At 47.3% G+C, this 15,593-nt stretch overlaps 2 protein-coding genes across 3 annotated transcripts in view; one reads left to right on the plus strand and one right to left on the minus strand.

Moving 5' to 3' along the window:
* Positions 1–11,118, plus strand: part of CUX2 (cut like homeobox 2) — a 119,434-nt gene extending 108,316 nt beyond the window's left edge. Inside the window, exons 19-22 of the mRNA XM_036823340.1 lie at positions 1,461–1,733; positions 2,980–3,168; positions 4,458–4,731; positions 8,116–11,118. Of these exons, the coding sequence (XP_036679235.1) occupies positions 1,461–1,733; positions 2,980–3,168; positions 4,458–4,731; positions 8,116–8,908 (1,529 nt within the window). The 3' untranslated portion in view covers positions 8,909–11,118. The remainder of the gene's footprint in view (positions 1–1,460; positions 1,734–2,979; positions 3,169–4,457; positions 4,732–8,115) is intronic.
* PHETA1 (PH domain containing endocytic trafficking adaptor 1) overlaps positions 1–15,593 on the minus strand; it is a 54,124-nt gene that overhangs the window by 27,920 nt on the left and 10,611 nt on the right. The window contains exons 4-5 of one of the 2 annotated variants that reach the window (XR_005016204.1): positions 13,962–14,060; positions 12,522–13,750 (exon numbers count right to left, since the gene is read on the minus strand). The gene's annotated coding sequence lies outside the window, so the exon portion shown is untranslated. Of the gene's footprint in view, positions 1–12,521; positions 13,751–13,961; positions 14,061–15,593 lie in introns of those variants that run through there. The other variant, XR_005016205.1, reaches the window with a different exon arrangement.

Genomic DNA, 15,593 nt, shown 5'->3' on the forward strand with positions numbered 1-15,593 from the left:
GCTATTTGTTTTACAGCCCCATTTAACAGATTCAGGAACTGAGGTTCGACAAAGTCATCCCACCCAAGATAACTTCTAAGTGGTTTTTAAATATACATTCACACAAAATGTCTTTTGACAAATGAAAAATGTGGTTTTAAAACTCACTTTTTTTTAACATGCCAAGGTACTGTGGACATCTCTTCTTGTTCTTTTTTCAGCTTTATTGAGATATATTTGACATAGAACACTGTGTAAGTTCAAGGTAGACAATGTAACAATTTGATAGATGTATATATTGCAAAATGTTTACCATGGTAAGGTTAGTTAACACATCCTTCCCCTCACATAATTACCATTTTGTTGTTACAGTGAGAACATTAAAGCTGTACTCTCACAGCAACTGTCATATAGTACAGGATTGTTAACTACGGCCACCATGCTGTGTATCAGATCCCAGAACTTACTCATCTTATGTGGACATCTTTTCATTACATTAATTGCTGCAGGAACTCACTGTATTTTATTTAGCTGATGCCCAGTAGTTGGACTTGTAGGTCATTACCAACTCCTTTTTTTCCTTAACTTTCAATTTTGATGTAATTTCTAATTTACCAAAGAGTTGAAGCAATAGAACAACCAACTTCCTAGACCCTACACACAGATTCACCAGTTGCTAATTTTGCCATATTTGTGCTCTTTCTCTCTCGACCATTTGAGAAATTAATTGAAGACATCATGTCCCTTTACCCCTAAATGTTTCCAACAAGTATTTCCCAAGCATGAGAAATTTTACAATAATAACAATACTGTTACGTAACCCACCATCTATATTCAACTTTCCTCAGTTGTCCCAGTAATCACCTTTATATAATTTTATTTTTCCCTGTCCAGGATCAGATTCAGGATAACTTGTAGTTAGTCGTCATGTCTCTTCAGTCTCTTTCAGTTTGGACCATTCTTCTGCCTCTCTTTGTTTTTCAGTTTTGACATTTTTCAAGACTAGAAGCCAGTCATGTTGTAGACTGGCTCAGTTCAGCTTTGTCTGATGCTTCCTCGTGGTTACATTCAGACTGTGCACTTTGGGCAGGAATATCACAGAAGTGATGCTGTGTCCTTCTCAGTACATCGTATCAGGAGGCACCAGTTGTTTATTTGTCCTATGATTGGTGATGCTAACTTTGATCATTTGGTTAAGGTGGTGTCTGGCAGGTAGCTGTACTGTAAAGTTACTATTTTTCCCTTTGTAATTAATAAGTATCTTGTGGGGAGATACTTTGGGACTATGTGGATATCCTATTCCTCATCTAACTTTCATCTGCTAGTTTTCACATCCAGGATGGTCCTTGCCTGAGATATTACTATGGTGGTTGCAAAAGGGGTGTTGCCAACTCTTGGCTCTAGCAAACAAGCCTGCCCAAACCATGTATGTCAATGCCAGATTGCAGTAACCGCCTTCTCTGTCTCTCTGTGGCCCACAGCCAGTCCCACTGAACCAAGGTCCTCGCCATCCCCACCCCCTAGTCCCACGGAGCCGCCGGAGAAGACATCCCAGGAGCCCCTGAGTCTGACACTGGAGAGCAGCAAGGAGAACCAGCAGCCGGAGGGACGCTCCAGCTCATCGCTGGGTGGAAAGATGTACTCAGGCAGCCAGACCACAGGGGGCATCCAGGAGATTGTGGCCATGTCCCCCGAGCTGGACACGTACTCCATCACCAAGAGGGTCAAAGAGGTCCTCACAGACAACAACCTAGGTACAGGGTGGCGGGAATCAGGGATGCTGCCTCCCGCCCCCCTTGGCTCCTACTTGCCTTAAGGAAAGTGCCGGCAGTGAGATCCCAGGCACTGGGGTCCTGCCTGCAGGTGCCAGTCAGCCCTGGGGCATCCAGGACCCTCTGGGAGGCATCTGACTCTGACCTGGGTCTCTGGAGTGGGACACAAGGGAGGTCAATACGCGTCTGAAAAGGACCTAAAATCCTGAGCCCACAGCTTTCAAAACTTCCTTCCAGGAGGACTTAGAGAATCCCAGTAACAGTGAGACTCTTAACACAATCCTGATCCAGTGCTGGGGGCACAGAGGAGAAATCTGGATTCTTGAATTTTTTGAATCACAAACTCCTCCAAGTCTCAAATGGGAGTCAAGCCCCCATCCCAGAGGGATACACACAAGCCCCAACTTTTCACTACAATTTCTATAATAAAAATAAGGCATCTTTATTTAAAAATACCAAATAGTACAGAAAAAAAAGAATTAAAATTTAAATAAAAAAGTAAAATCTCCCCTGCCTCCCCCTTCTTTGACACCTTCTGAACACATACAAGAATATATGTTCACCTAGTTTCTTCTTTTCTTTTTTCTAGATAGATGAAATTACACACAGGCTGTCCTTATACTTGCTTTTTAAAAATTAACACTGTTTGTGGACACCCTTCCAGTTTAGAATGAATAGACCACCTGCATTCTTTGTCACTGTTGCAAAATTTTTCAGGCCATGGATGCCCCACATTTTTTACCCAACTGATGAGCATTTTGCTTGTTCCCAGTTTCCTGCTGCCTCTGAAACTGTGTCCGTATGTGTCTTTGTGCCCTTGGGCAAATACAACTGGAGGATAAATCCCAGGCAGTGGAATTGCTGGGTCAGAGGATGTGCACGTTGACATTTTCATAAAACCTGTCAAATTACTCTCTGACAAGGTGATACTAATTTGTACACATGAAGTTTGCAGACAATCTCAGGGATCCCCTAGGAGTGAAGAACATCTAAATTATGAAAGCATTTTCGTTTGGTAGCTGTCTGCCCGCCGCCATCTCATATTTTGCAGAAAGGTCTCTTCCAGATACACACTGGGTGTGGGTTCCCCCATGTGTCTAGTCCTCCCTTCTGAGTTAGTGGAGACAGTCCCTGGGTTCTCCCATGTCTCTGGCCTATTTCTTGTCTCTCCTGGGAGCACCTCTGCCCAGCCTGGGGGTTACAGGTTGCCCTCCTCCCCTGTCTCCAGGGCAGCGGCTATTTGGGGAGAGCATCCTGGGGCTGACACAGGGCTCCGTGTCTGACCTGCTGTCCCGACCGAAACCCTGGCACAAGCTGAGCCTGAAGGGGCGGGAGCCCTTTGTGCGCATGCAGCTGTGGCTCAATGACCCCCACAATGTGGAGAAGCTGAGGGACATGAAGAAGCTGGAGAAAAAAGGTAAGCACTGGGTACTCTGCGTCTGGCCTCAAGTTTTCCCGTTGGAACCATATCTCGTTCTAACCCAGATAAACTCAGGGTCCCAGTGAGTCCATTCTCACTGTGGTGTGGGGCTACAAGAAATAGCAATTCCACAGAATATAACTGCAAGCCATTAAAACATTTACTACTTTTCCCCTGAAAATTCCAATACCCCATCTCTCTCAGCGTCCTTCCCCACACCGACAGCTACTCCAAAATCTTTTGTATATTCCGCAAAACCCCCTTTCTCTCTGATCCCTCCATCCTCTGCATCACCTCCCTATTGTATTACCTCCTTTGCCCATTACCCAGCTTCTACATAACGAAGCACAGAATTGACCCAGCAAACAAGAATCCTCCCTTGTGGAAGTGGACAAGAAATTGCAGATTCTTACATGGTCTAATATTATTTTATATCCCTGAAAAAATGAGCTGGCATTGAGCACCTGTTTTGTGCCCTCCCAGTCTCATGCTGTGAATAAGGGATTCCTGGATCTTAAAAAGCTCAGGGTCCAGTTGGGAGATAAGATACAAGGAGTTGGAAAGCTGTCATCCAGGGCACCAAGGCAGTTCATGATGAGGGCCCAGGGTCAAGCCAAGCTGTAAGCGGCACATGGGGCAGGGCCAAGTCCGGCTGTTGGCATCAGACAGCTGTACAGTTGAGCACTTGTCCTGCCACTTCCTGGCTGTGTGACCTTGGGCAAGTTACTTCCCTTCTCTGTGCCTCATTCTACTTCATCTGAAAGTAAGAGTCACAGCATCTACCTCAGGGCATTGCTGTGAGGATTAAATGAGACCCTAATGCCTTACTTCCTCCATTCTGAGGTGTGCCTTTTTTCCCTACATTTTGACAATTTGGGGCTGAGATGCATCATGCAATGACTATGTTCGTTTAAAATTAATGTCCTGCCCCTGCCCCCAACAAAAGTAGTGAAATTCAGGGACACTTCTGACAATCAAGAGAATGCTGCAGAGCACCATTTTTCAAGCACTTCCTTCCTGTCTGTGAGGCGAACCCTCTACATATGTTAACAATTAGAGTGCTAATGACCAGGTGTGAGTAGGCGAGCGTCTCGCTAGGAGGAAGTGAGAGGAGAGTAAGAAAGGAGAAAAGGCTGAGACTGGGCGGGGGTCCCTACGTTTGGGGCATGGAGGGCTTTGAGGACCGCTGGCTGATGCTTGGTTCAGCTCGGGTAGCAACGGGCCTCTGGTCGGCCGCTCTCAGCCCTACCCCCTCCCTCCCCCACCCGCCCGCCCGCCCGCCCCAGCCTACCTGAAGCGCAGGTACGGCCTCATCAGCACCGGCTCAGACAGTGAGTCTCCAGCCACCCGCTCCGAGTGCCCCAGCCCCTGCCTGCAGCCCCAGGACCTGAGCCTCCTGCAAATCAAGAAGCCCCGAGTAGTGCTGGCCCCTGAGGAGAAGGAGGCACTGAGAAAGGCCTACCAGATGGAGCCTTACCCCTCGCAGCAGACCATCGAGCTCCTCTCCTTCCAGCTCAACCTCAAGACCAACACCGTCATCAACTGGTTCCACAACTACAGGTAGGGATACTGAGTGGGAGGGTGGGCAGGGGTCTCAGCCGGACCCCCTTCCCTGTCCCGGGGCCTGGAGGGAGCCCAGCATGGCCTCTGGGAGATAGGAGGACCATATTGCTAGGTGTTTAGCTTTATAACATAGGCAGACCTGGATCTATTGGTAAATCCCAGCTCAGCCATTTCCAGCTGTGAGGCCTGGGCAAGGGACTTCACCTCCCTGAGCGTCAGTCTTCTAACCTATAAAATGGGAACCATAATGGGATCTACTTCATATAGTTGTCCTGAGGATTTGATGGGCTAACGTATTTACATAAAATACCTGGCACACAGTATGTGGTAGGTGTTGACATTATTATTGTCACTGTCTTTATTATGACTTCACCCAGCTTGCTCCGCGTCTATGAAGGGACAGGGAATGGTGTTTGGGGCACAGGCCTGAGGAACCCAAACTACCCACTGAACCTTGTGTCAGAGCCCCGATTTGGGGCTTTTGGTCTCTCCCACTCCTAAGGCCAAAGGAAACCCCTGTGGCGGCCCCTCGGGCACCATCCACCTCAGGGAATGGGTGATTCCTACTTCTATGGCGCCTCCTCCCACTCACCAGTCCCTAGTCTTAGGAGCAGCTGACCTGCCGTGGGCTGGGCTGCCCGGGAATTTAGTCCCAGGGCTGGCTGAGGGCACTGACTGGGTCCAGCAGTTCCCAGGGAGACCGCAGAAGGGCTTCCTGAGAGCCCTGCAGAGAAGGGTTGATGGGATTTCAAGGACCATCTCTGAGGCACGCCCCACCAAGCCCCCTGAGCAAGAAATGTCTCTGGTGCCTCTGTGGTGCCAGAGAGGAGAGTCTCTTGATCACCAAGAGAGAAGAGGAAGGAGGAGCCTGGAAGGGTGGAATGCCTGAAATCTCTCTCCACAGCCCAGGCATGGGCATCACACAGACCTGAGTTCAAGTCCTACCTTGGCTGTGTGTTATTGGGCAAATCACTGTACCTTTCTGAGTCTCATCCCTATTTTACAGATAAGGAAGCTAATACTTAACCCTGCAATGCTGAATTGAGGATCAAATGAAACACTTCAAGCGTACATACTTTGTAAAATATTGCTTATTAATCTTGCTCAGACCCAGAGCCTGCCAAACAGCAGATGACATAGGTCCTTAAAGCCTCACGCCCTCCTTCTCTCCCAGGGGACATTCTCTCCCCTCTTGTTTCCCACAGGAACTGAGCCCTCCATTATTATTCAGTGTATTCATTCAACAAATATTTGCCATGTATGCACAGTGAGCTAGGGTCAGGAGATACAGGGGTTCAAAGCTATCATCCCTGCCCTAGGGAGCTTAAAATCACAAACCAGATAATTTTGCAACAACCTAATAAATGGTAAAACAGGAATGAATAAGGGGCTGAGGGAAAAGGGAATTCTACCTAGGGAAAACTTTATAGAGAGGTGGCCTTTGAGCTGGGCTTTGAATGAGCAGAGAGAATTCCACTCCCAAAAGAAACCACTCTCAAAGAGTTACAATTGTAGAAGAATACATTACTTCATTTAGTAAATGTTTATTGAGCACCAACGCCATACCAAGCACCAAAGAGAACAAGACAAAGTCCTTGCCCTTAGCATCTCTTACAGACTAGCAGGGAAGGTCACTATTAAATGAGTACTTATATTAATGTATCATTACAACCTTCAGTGAGCTCTAGGAAAGGTGAACAATAGGATGTTTTCAGAAAAAATTACCAGGGAGGACCTGCTATAGATTTGGGAGTCAGGAATTGAAGAAAAAGACTACTTTTTACTATGGTGTAAATGACTATTAGCCTCATATTTATACTTGATCTACAGTTTGGAAGCTCTAAGGACAGAGGCTCAGGCATTGAGCCATCCCAAAACACTCTCAGATTCCACCTTACCAGAAACAACTAGCGCTCCCCCTGGTCCCAGCAGCTTTTCCCTCTAGAGGGGACTGAAGGAGATGACAGAATCTCCTGGAAGGTGGGCAAGGCCACCTTTGTGGAGGGATTAGGGACTGAGAGAGAGAAGTGAACCAGATCACCCTTCACAGTCCCTCCAGGGTCAGGATCCTGGGATGGGGCCCCATTCCCCCACCTGGGCAGGGAGCCAGGGAGGCAGGAGAGTGTAGCCAGACTGCTGGGTTCAGGGCCCAACTGCACTACTTGCTGGCTGTGTGACCGTAGCAGTCCCAGTGCCTCTTTGAGCCTTGTAATCTTTGTCAGTGGGAGTGAGACTAGTATCCTGCTCATAAGGTTATTATGAAAAATATGAAATAACCTGCAAAAGTGCTTGGCCCCGCACCTGATACATGATAAGCACCCATCATTATGATGTTTATAATTAAAATTTATAAATGTGAGTATTATTTATCTGTAACATGTACTTTATTATTAATATTATTAAATAATGGTATTAATATAATATATGATGTCATCAATAAAAAAGGGCAGAGGGCTACAGCATTGAAGATAGATGCTGAGGAAGCCCTGTCGCTCTCTGACCTTGGACGAGTGATTTGACCTCTCTGGACCTCATGCTATTAGGAAAATAGTTAATGGAGTTAGACCCATTCCTATCATTTCCTGCTCTAAAACATAATATATAAGTTTCCCTCTGACAACAGGGAGGCCATTGAAGTGAAGAGAGGATGGGTTCTGGACTGGAGTTCAGGGTTCCCAGGTTCTGGTCCCAGCTCTGCCTCTGTGTGCCTTGGTGACCTAGACAAGTTATTCTGTGTGCCTCAGTTTCCCCTTCTGGGCTGATGTCTAAGAGTCTCTCCAGGAAAGAAGCAGGGGGTTATTGCCACAAGCTAGATCTGGGTCTGACTTTGAAAAATGCTCTAAAACAGCGCTGTCCAATAGAAATACAATGAAAGCCACATATATAATATAAAATTTTCTAGTAACCACATTAAAAAAAAAATAAAAAGAAACAGATGAAATTAATGTAATAGTATATTTTATTTAGCTCAGTATATACAGATATAACCATTTCAACATGTAATCAGTATAAAAACTTTAATAATGAGAGAGCCACGTGTGACCAGTGGTCACTGCACTGGACAGCACAGGTCTAGATTGTGAGCTTTGGGATACAACAATCCTGAGTTCAAGTCCTGGTTCTGCCACTTATTGGCTGTGAGACCTGGGGCAAGTCATTCAACATCTCTGAGCCTTGTTTCCTCCTCTATGAAGTGGGGATAATAATAGCACCCACCTTGCAGAGTTGTTGAGAGGACTTACTAAGATGCTGCATGTGAAGAAGCTTATGCCTAGTGAGCCCCCAGGGAAGTGGGTGGGGTCAGAAGGCCACTCATGTGATTTGACTCCAGGGTTAGCCGGTCCCCGTCCAGCCCCTTGCTCACCGCCGTCTCTGCCCCAGGTCCCGGATGCGCCGGGAGATGTTGGTGGAGGGGACCCAAGAGGAACCAGATCTCGACCCCAGTGGGGGTCCTGGCATCCTACCGCCAGGCCACTCCCACCCAGACCCCACTCCGCAGAGCCCCAAATCTGAGGCTGAAGACCAAAAGCCTACTGTGAAGGAACTAAAGCTTCAGGAGGGTCCCGAGGAGAGCATCACACCCCTGACCACCCAGGACAAGACGCAAGTGAGGATTAAACAGGAACAGACTGAGGATGCTGAGGAAGAGGCAGGCAGCCAGGACTCAAAGGAGCTGGACAAAGGCCAAGGTTCCCCCAGAGAGGTGCATCCTGACCCTCTGGGTAACGACGGACTCCCAAAAGCAGCCCCAGGGCTCCTTCTTCCAGGCGGGACCACCCCAGCCTGCCCCTCGCTACAGCCCCTCCAGGAGAGCGAGGGCGGGGAGTGGCTACACCCGGACCCTCTCAGCTTTAAGTCGGCCTCAGAGTCCTCACGCTGCAGCCTAGAGGTGTCGCTGAACTCACCCTCAGCTGCCTCCTCGCCGGGCCTCATGATGTCTGTGTCACCTGTTCCTTCCTCTTCAGCCCCCATCTCCCCATCCCCACCCGGCACCCTCCCTGCCAAAGTGCCGAGTGCCAGCCCCACTGCCGACGCAACCGGGGCCTTGCACCCCAGCACCAAGGTGAACCCCAACTTGCAGCGGCGGCACGAGAAGATGGCCAACCTGAACAGCATCATCTACCGGCTGGAGAGGGCTGCCAATCGCGAGGAGGCCCTGGAGTGGGAGTTCTAAAGGTGGAGGCAAGGGGCTCGCGGCGGGGGCCACCTTCCCCCTCCCTCACGCACTCTCCCGGACAGGGCGGGGTAAGGAAGGGAGGAGCTCAGCCATCACAACGTGGACCGCAGCGTCACACCGCTTGACATTTTTCGTTGTGATCCCGGTTCTGTGAAGTCGTGAGTGAGCAGGTGAGGCAGGTGCCTCCGCTTCCCCTTTTCAGCAGCCCCTGCCCCGGGGAGCACCCCCTTCTCCACTCTGGCCCCTCTACAGGAGGCAGAAGCAAAGTGGCGCCACATTTTCCCCCGGAAACACCAAACTCTTTTAGAAAAGTAAATATTTATAGACCTCTTTTAGATATTTTAATAAAGGATCCTTTGGAATTTATTCCCAGCTGATGCTGTTTTGATATTACAGAGAGTTATGAAATCAGGATACCGTCACAACTGTTGCGAAGTATACACTGAAGTTGTGTCATTTTTGCCACTAGATGAGATTAAAAGGAGACAGTTGTTCAAAGCCATCACAAAACGCTATAAGACTGACCAAAATTTAGATAACCCTTGAACCACGGTTTTTTCCCGTGTCTGTCTGTGAGACGCAGTCCATTGCTACTGCCCTTCCAGAAACCATGTTGAAAAGAGAAAGTCCAGAAGACTCTAAATGAAAACCTTGATGCCGTTGAGGATGTGTTTCATTCTGGTGGTCTGTTTTGCAACCTTGATAACACAGAATGTCCCATGCCGTTGTAAATGTTGTAGAGATGTGGGCTGTGGCCGACCATCCTATCTGAGATGTAACATGGTACAAAACAAACTGCTTACACTCCCTCTTGTCAGAAACCTGTGGACCACAGGGGGTAGACAATCCATCTCGTCCGTCTGTAGACAAGATGGTTCCGAATCCTTTGGAAAGCCAGGTATGGGGTAGATGATTAGAGGGTGGCGCTCAAACCAGAGTGACCCCATCCCCCAACCTGAATCGTGGCCACAGTGCAGGAAGTTTCCCTACTGGCTTTCCAGAGCAAGACTGTGGCCGCCATCTTCCCCTCTTTGGGTTTTAAGAAAATAACAGCGTTGGTCATCCCACAAACACCCAGCTCAGCACCCAGCACCAAAAAGTAGATTCATCTAACTAGAGACCCCAGCTTGCCTTCTCATCATCATCTTTCTCAAGTTGACCCTGATGCTTTCCGGAAAGCGTCTGCACCTCCAGGTTTATGCAGAATGAAGCTAAAAGGTTGACTTCACCTCAGCATGACCACCATATCCCTGTCTCAGGTCCAACTTCCTGCCTTCTAACACATGACCTTTTTTGAGAACAAAGACTCAACCCCTCAACTCAAAGAAGCCCACCCTCCAGTGTCTTCATCATCCTGGTTTTTAGGGGAAGAGTTCCCAATTTGGATGGAACAGCCACCATATTGGTTGTTGAATCTCTCCTGTTATTATTTCTTTTACTTTTTCAAACTCTGTGGGAAGGTTGAGTTGGGTGACTTCCCAGCTGAATCCAGAATGACAATGAAAAGGTGGTCATAATCGGTGCCAACCCAGTACCAGGGGGAAAGATGGCTGACAGGGGTTTCAAGGATGCAGCGAACATTTTGAAACCCAGGCCAGCAAAATCCAGTGACCAGAAGGGGTCATTTGAGGGGTGTTCCAGAAATCTCAACTCTCATGCACCCAGCCCAGGCTGCAGTCTCCACACCAATCAATGAAGAACAATGCAAACCCTGCAGGAAAACCTCCTTTTCCATACACCCAGGCTATGCATTGAAGAGTTTTCCACTGTATACATTTTTATCCAGATGAAGGTATTTTTATATTTTGACAATAGGAAACAGTGACCAATTTTCAGAGTAATCAAATCTGGAACAAACGAAACATCTCATTTTAGCCAACCTGTCCCAATTAAGGCAACCGTGGGGGACACACCACGTTTTACTGTTGAAACCTACGCAGCATTGAAATCCAGGCTTATATGCAGACTGCAATCCTTAGAGGACTAAATCTGGCTTTTGTGTGACGGGATTTGATTAAGCACTTAGTATATAGTCTTTTGAACACGGAAATCCTGTTGTACTTAAAGCTAGCAGACCTGTGAACAACTTTGTCAGGTTCACGTCCTATAACGGTAAACACAGAACAAAAACCCACAAGACTGTTTCTATGAGAGATTGATGAACTTTGTTTAAATTTAAAAAAAAAAAAAAAAAGGAACACGTTCTGTAATAAATGCGTCGCTCAATACAGAATTGTATAATAACATCTGGGTGTCCTGCTTGCTTTGTTCTGGAGCTGTGGGTACAAATTGGGGGTCAGATCTGGCCCTCAGGTGTTTTACAAAACGGTATTTTTAAAAACTGGTTTTTAAATTCATTTGCCACCATGAAAATATGGGGGCTTGTCACATAAAAATCGCGATTTTTTTTTGTATTAATTTTTTTTTATTTTTATTTAATATTGGAGTACAGTTGATTAACAATGTTGTGTTAGTTTCAGGTGTACAGCAAAGTGATTCAGTTATACATGTACATGTATCTATTCTATTTTTCAAATTCTTTTCCCATGTAGGTTATTACAGAGCAGAGTTCCCTGTGCTATACAGTAGGTCCTTGTTGGTTATCTACTTTAAATATGCAGTGTGTACATGTCAATCCCAAACTCCCAATCTACCCCTCCCCCCCATCCTTCCCCTTCTGGTAACCGTAAGTTCGTAAGTTCGTTCTCTATGTCTATGAGTCTGTTTCTGTTTTGTAAATGAGTTCACTTGTATCATTTTTTTAGATTCTGCATATAAGCGATGTTATATGATATGTCTTTCTCTGTCTGACTTCACTTAGTATGATCATCTCCAGGTCCATCCATGTTGCTGCAAATGGCATCATTTCATTCTTTTTTATGGCTGAGTAATATTCCATTGTATATATGTACCACGTCTTCTTTATCCATTCATCTGTCGATGGACATTTAGGTTGCTTCCATGTCTTGGCTATTGTAAGCAGCGCTGCAGTGAACACTGGGGTACATGTATCCTTTCAAACCATGTTTTTCACTGGATATATGTCCAGGTGTGGGCTAGATCATGTGGTAGCTCTATTTTTAGTTTCTTAAGGAACCTCCATACTGTTCTCCATGGTGGCTGTACAAATTTACATTACCACCAGCGGTGTAGGAGGGTTCCCTTTTCTCCACACCTTCTCCAGCATTTATTGTTTGTAGACTTTTGGATGATGGCCATTCTGACTGGCGTGAGGTGATATCTCATTGTAGTTTTGATTTACATTTCTCTAATAATTAGCGATGTTGAGCATCTTTTCATGTGCCTCTTGGCCATCTGTATGTCTTCTTTGGAGAAATGTCTATTTAGGTCTTCTGCCCATTTTTTGATCGGGTTGTTTGTTTTTTTGATATTGAGCTGCATGAGTTGTTTGTATATTTTGGAGATTAATCCTTTGTCAGTTGCTTCGTTTGCAAATATTTTCTCCTGTTCTGAGGGTTGTCTTTTCGTCTTGTTTATAGCTTCCTTTGCTGTGCAAAAGCATTTGAGTTTAATTCGGTCCCATTTGTTTATTTTTTTTTTAATTTCCATTACTCTAGGAGATGAATTGAAAAAGATATTGCTGCGATTATGTCAAAGAGTGTTCTCTCTAAGAGTTTTATAGTATCCAGTCTTACATTTAGGTCTTTAATCCATTTTGAGTTTATTTTTGTGTATGGTGTTAAAGAATGTTCTAATTTCATTAAAAATCACGATTACTGGCTTCACTGGAAAACAATAAGATCTGGCCACACAGGGCCCAAATTCCAACATGACAGCAGCTAGCTGAGGAGTGGCCCTCCCCGTTAGGACACGTGCCCATGATTTGCCTCTGTCTGCACCTGCACCACCTGCCCAGGTCCTGTGGACATCTCGGTTGGTGATTGTGCTGTGGGCTCCAACAAAGGAAGATGGAAGGATTGGAATACACTTTCCACTCATTGCAGCAGGTGGAAGCTGGTTAGACTCTGGGGTCTAGATCTGAGGAGCTGAGATTGTGCCCTGCCCCAATCCACAGGTCGTGGCCCTAAGACCAGCCAGTTTACAAGCTGTGCCCACCTCAGTGGAGTGTGTGAGTGGTGGGTGCCTCTAGACTCCTGATGGAAAAATGCCAAGAGGGGCTTTCTGGTGACCAACACAGCAGCGCCCCTTTCCCAGCTGTATAACTAGGGCCTCAGTCTCCCCATCTGTAAAATGGGGGTATCAGAGCACCCAACTCAAAGGGTCATTATCAGGAATGATGATGCATGTAAAACACATAAGACAGTGTGTGGCACATAAGGGCTCAGTATTACTGTTTTCATGAGTGGGGGTTGGGTTCCTTCAACCCGTGATGGTGAGTCTCTCTGTGTATCAAGCTGCAGGAGGTTTTTTTTTTCTTGACCAATAATGTCAAGAGAGTTCCCTAAGTGGCATTAAACATTATTCACCCGTGAGCCAAGGGCACGTGGCATCCCAAGACAGACCTTTCCTCTTTGTCTGGAAACCTTCTGATCACCCCAGTTTTTCCACACGTCCTTGCGGCGGGAATGAAATGATGAGTGACCTCCTCCTTGGTTAGGATAACTAATTGCTCCAAAGTAAAGCCAAAGACAGGCCCTTTGGACACCTGGTTTGCAGCTCCGGAGGTCAGAAGTCAGAAATCCTCAGGATGTGGCCGCGGGTTGTAGGTGGGGGCAGGAGTGGAGGAGGAAGCCTCATCTGACACACACAAGCCACCTAAGAGCCTGTAGAAGTAGGTGCCCCCTGGGCTCTGGGAACCAACGCTCCCTCTGGACCATTAGCTTTGGTGTTGACGTTGTGTCTGCAGTTGCTGTCCGTCTGGAGTGGAAAATGCAGCAAAAACACAGAAATGTGGAATTCTGAACTAGGGACCATGGAAGAGCAAGAGGAGAGACCAGAGAGGAATGAGAAGGCAGGGAAGGCCTTACAGGCAGAGGCAGGTTTAGATCAGGGAACAGAAGGGAGGAGAGAGCTGAGCTGGGGGCAATTTGGCGACAGTTCATCCAGGTAATAAGTATAGATTAAGTACCTGCTGTGTGCTCAGTGCTTCAATGGTGGAAACACCCCGAGAGCGTGAATAGGGGGATCCCGGAAGGCTTCCTGGAGGAGAGGGCATCTCAGCTGACACCTGAAAGACAATAGGATTTAGAGAAGCATAAGAGGAGAGCAGAAGGAATAGATGGCAAGACATGGGACAGGGACAAGGACATGGGGAAACAAATCCAAAGGAGGCTAGAATTTGAGGTAGAGGGAGGAAGAGGGACAAGGGCTAGATCCTGAAGCCCCCTGGGGCATGGTGGGAAATAGGCCTTTCTCCTGAGGGCACTGGGGAGCCATGGGTGGTATGAGGCAGGGGGTTGCTGTGGTCAGACTTGCACTTCCAGGAGGTTAGGAGGTTCCATCTGCCTGAGGAGATGGCAGACCAAAGGAGAGTGGCCGGGCCCAATCCCAGTGCAGGCCCTGACCTCAGGCTTCTGCGGTCCTTGCTTCCCACCCCTGCCCTCCTTTTCTTCCTAATTAAGCTGCTCGCATCAGGCCAGCAGCCCCACCTCCCATCATCTCCTGGTGAATGAAAAAGCCAGACCTCACCTGGCTGACTGGCCCATGACTGCTGGCATGACTATCCTAGAAATCACTCTAAAGGCCAGAGCTCCATAGCTAAAGCACAGGGTGTGTATTGCTTTGCAGGTACCCAGGAGGCTGGAGCCACCTCTCCAAACCCCAGAGCAGTAGAGATGGCGCAGGGACCACCCTACCTTGGCCAACAATGAGAGGGATAAAACAGTTGATCTCTTTAATGGTCTGTGACCTTCTCCAGCCCCCTAGGGTATAGTTATTAAAAACAATGGCTTTGAACTCATCCTGGCCTGGGTTTGACTCTCTACTATTAGGTAACCTGAGGACCCTTTAATGAGATTCAGTTCCCTTATCTGTAAAATGGACGTGATCATAATAGTATCTACCTGTATTTGTTGTCTATTACTGCATAACAACCCAAAACTTAGTGGCTTAAAACAATAAACGTTTATCTCACAATCTCTGTGGGTCAGGAATTTGGGAGTGGCTTGACTGGGTGGCTCTGGCTTCTTGGTCTCTCATGAGGTTACAGTTAAGCTGTCAGCCATGGCTACAGTCATCTGAAGGCTGTTCTGGGGCTGGAGAATCCCCTTCCAAGAAGGCACACTCAGATGGTGGGTGAGCAGGTGCTGGCTGTTGGCTGGGCATTTCAGTTCCTCTGCAAGTGACCCTCTCCACGGGGCTGCTTGAGCGTCCTTACAACATGGTAGCTAAGAGTGAGTAAGGCAGAGGCTGTGGTGTCTTCTATAACCAAGATTTGGAAGCCCCACTGTCGCTTCCACAGTAACCTCTTGGCTACACAGGTTTGCCGTTATTCAGTGTGGGAAGGGACTTCACAAGAGTGTGTACCCCAGAAGGCAAGGATCATCAGGGAGGCTGGCTACCACACTGCCTTATAAGTTTCTTTGAAGATTAAATGAGCATTTCTTAAGCTATGGTTCTAAAATCCCTTGTTTCCTACTCAAAATGCAGATTCCTGGGTCCTGCTCCAACCTCCTGACCAAAATTCCTGGAGCCAGAGCCCAGGAATCTGCATTTTAAGAACTACCCCCCCCCCCCGCCAGTTGACTCAGACATCATAGGT

The sequence above is a fragment of the Balaenoptera musculus genome, chromosome 14, assembly GCF_009873245.2.
Source record: "Balaenoptera musculus isolate JJ_BM4_2016_0621 chromosome 14, mBalMus1.pri.v3, whole genome shotgun sequence".
Classification (NCBI taxonomy): Eukaryota; Metazoa; Chordata; class Mammalia; order Artiodactyla; family Balaenopteridae; genus Balaenoptera; species Balaenoptera musculus.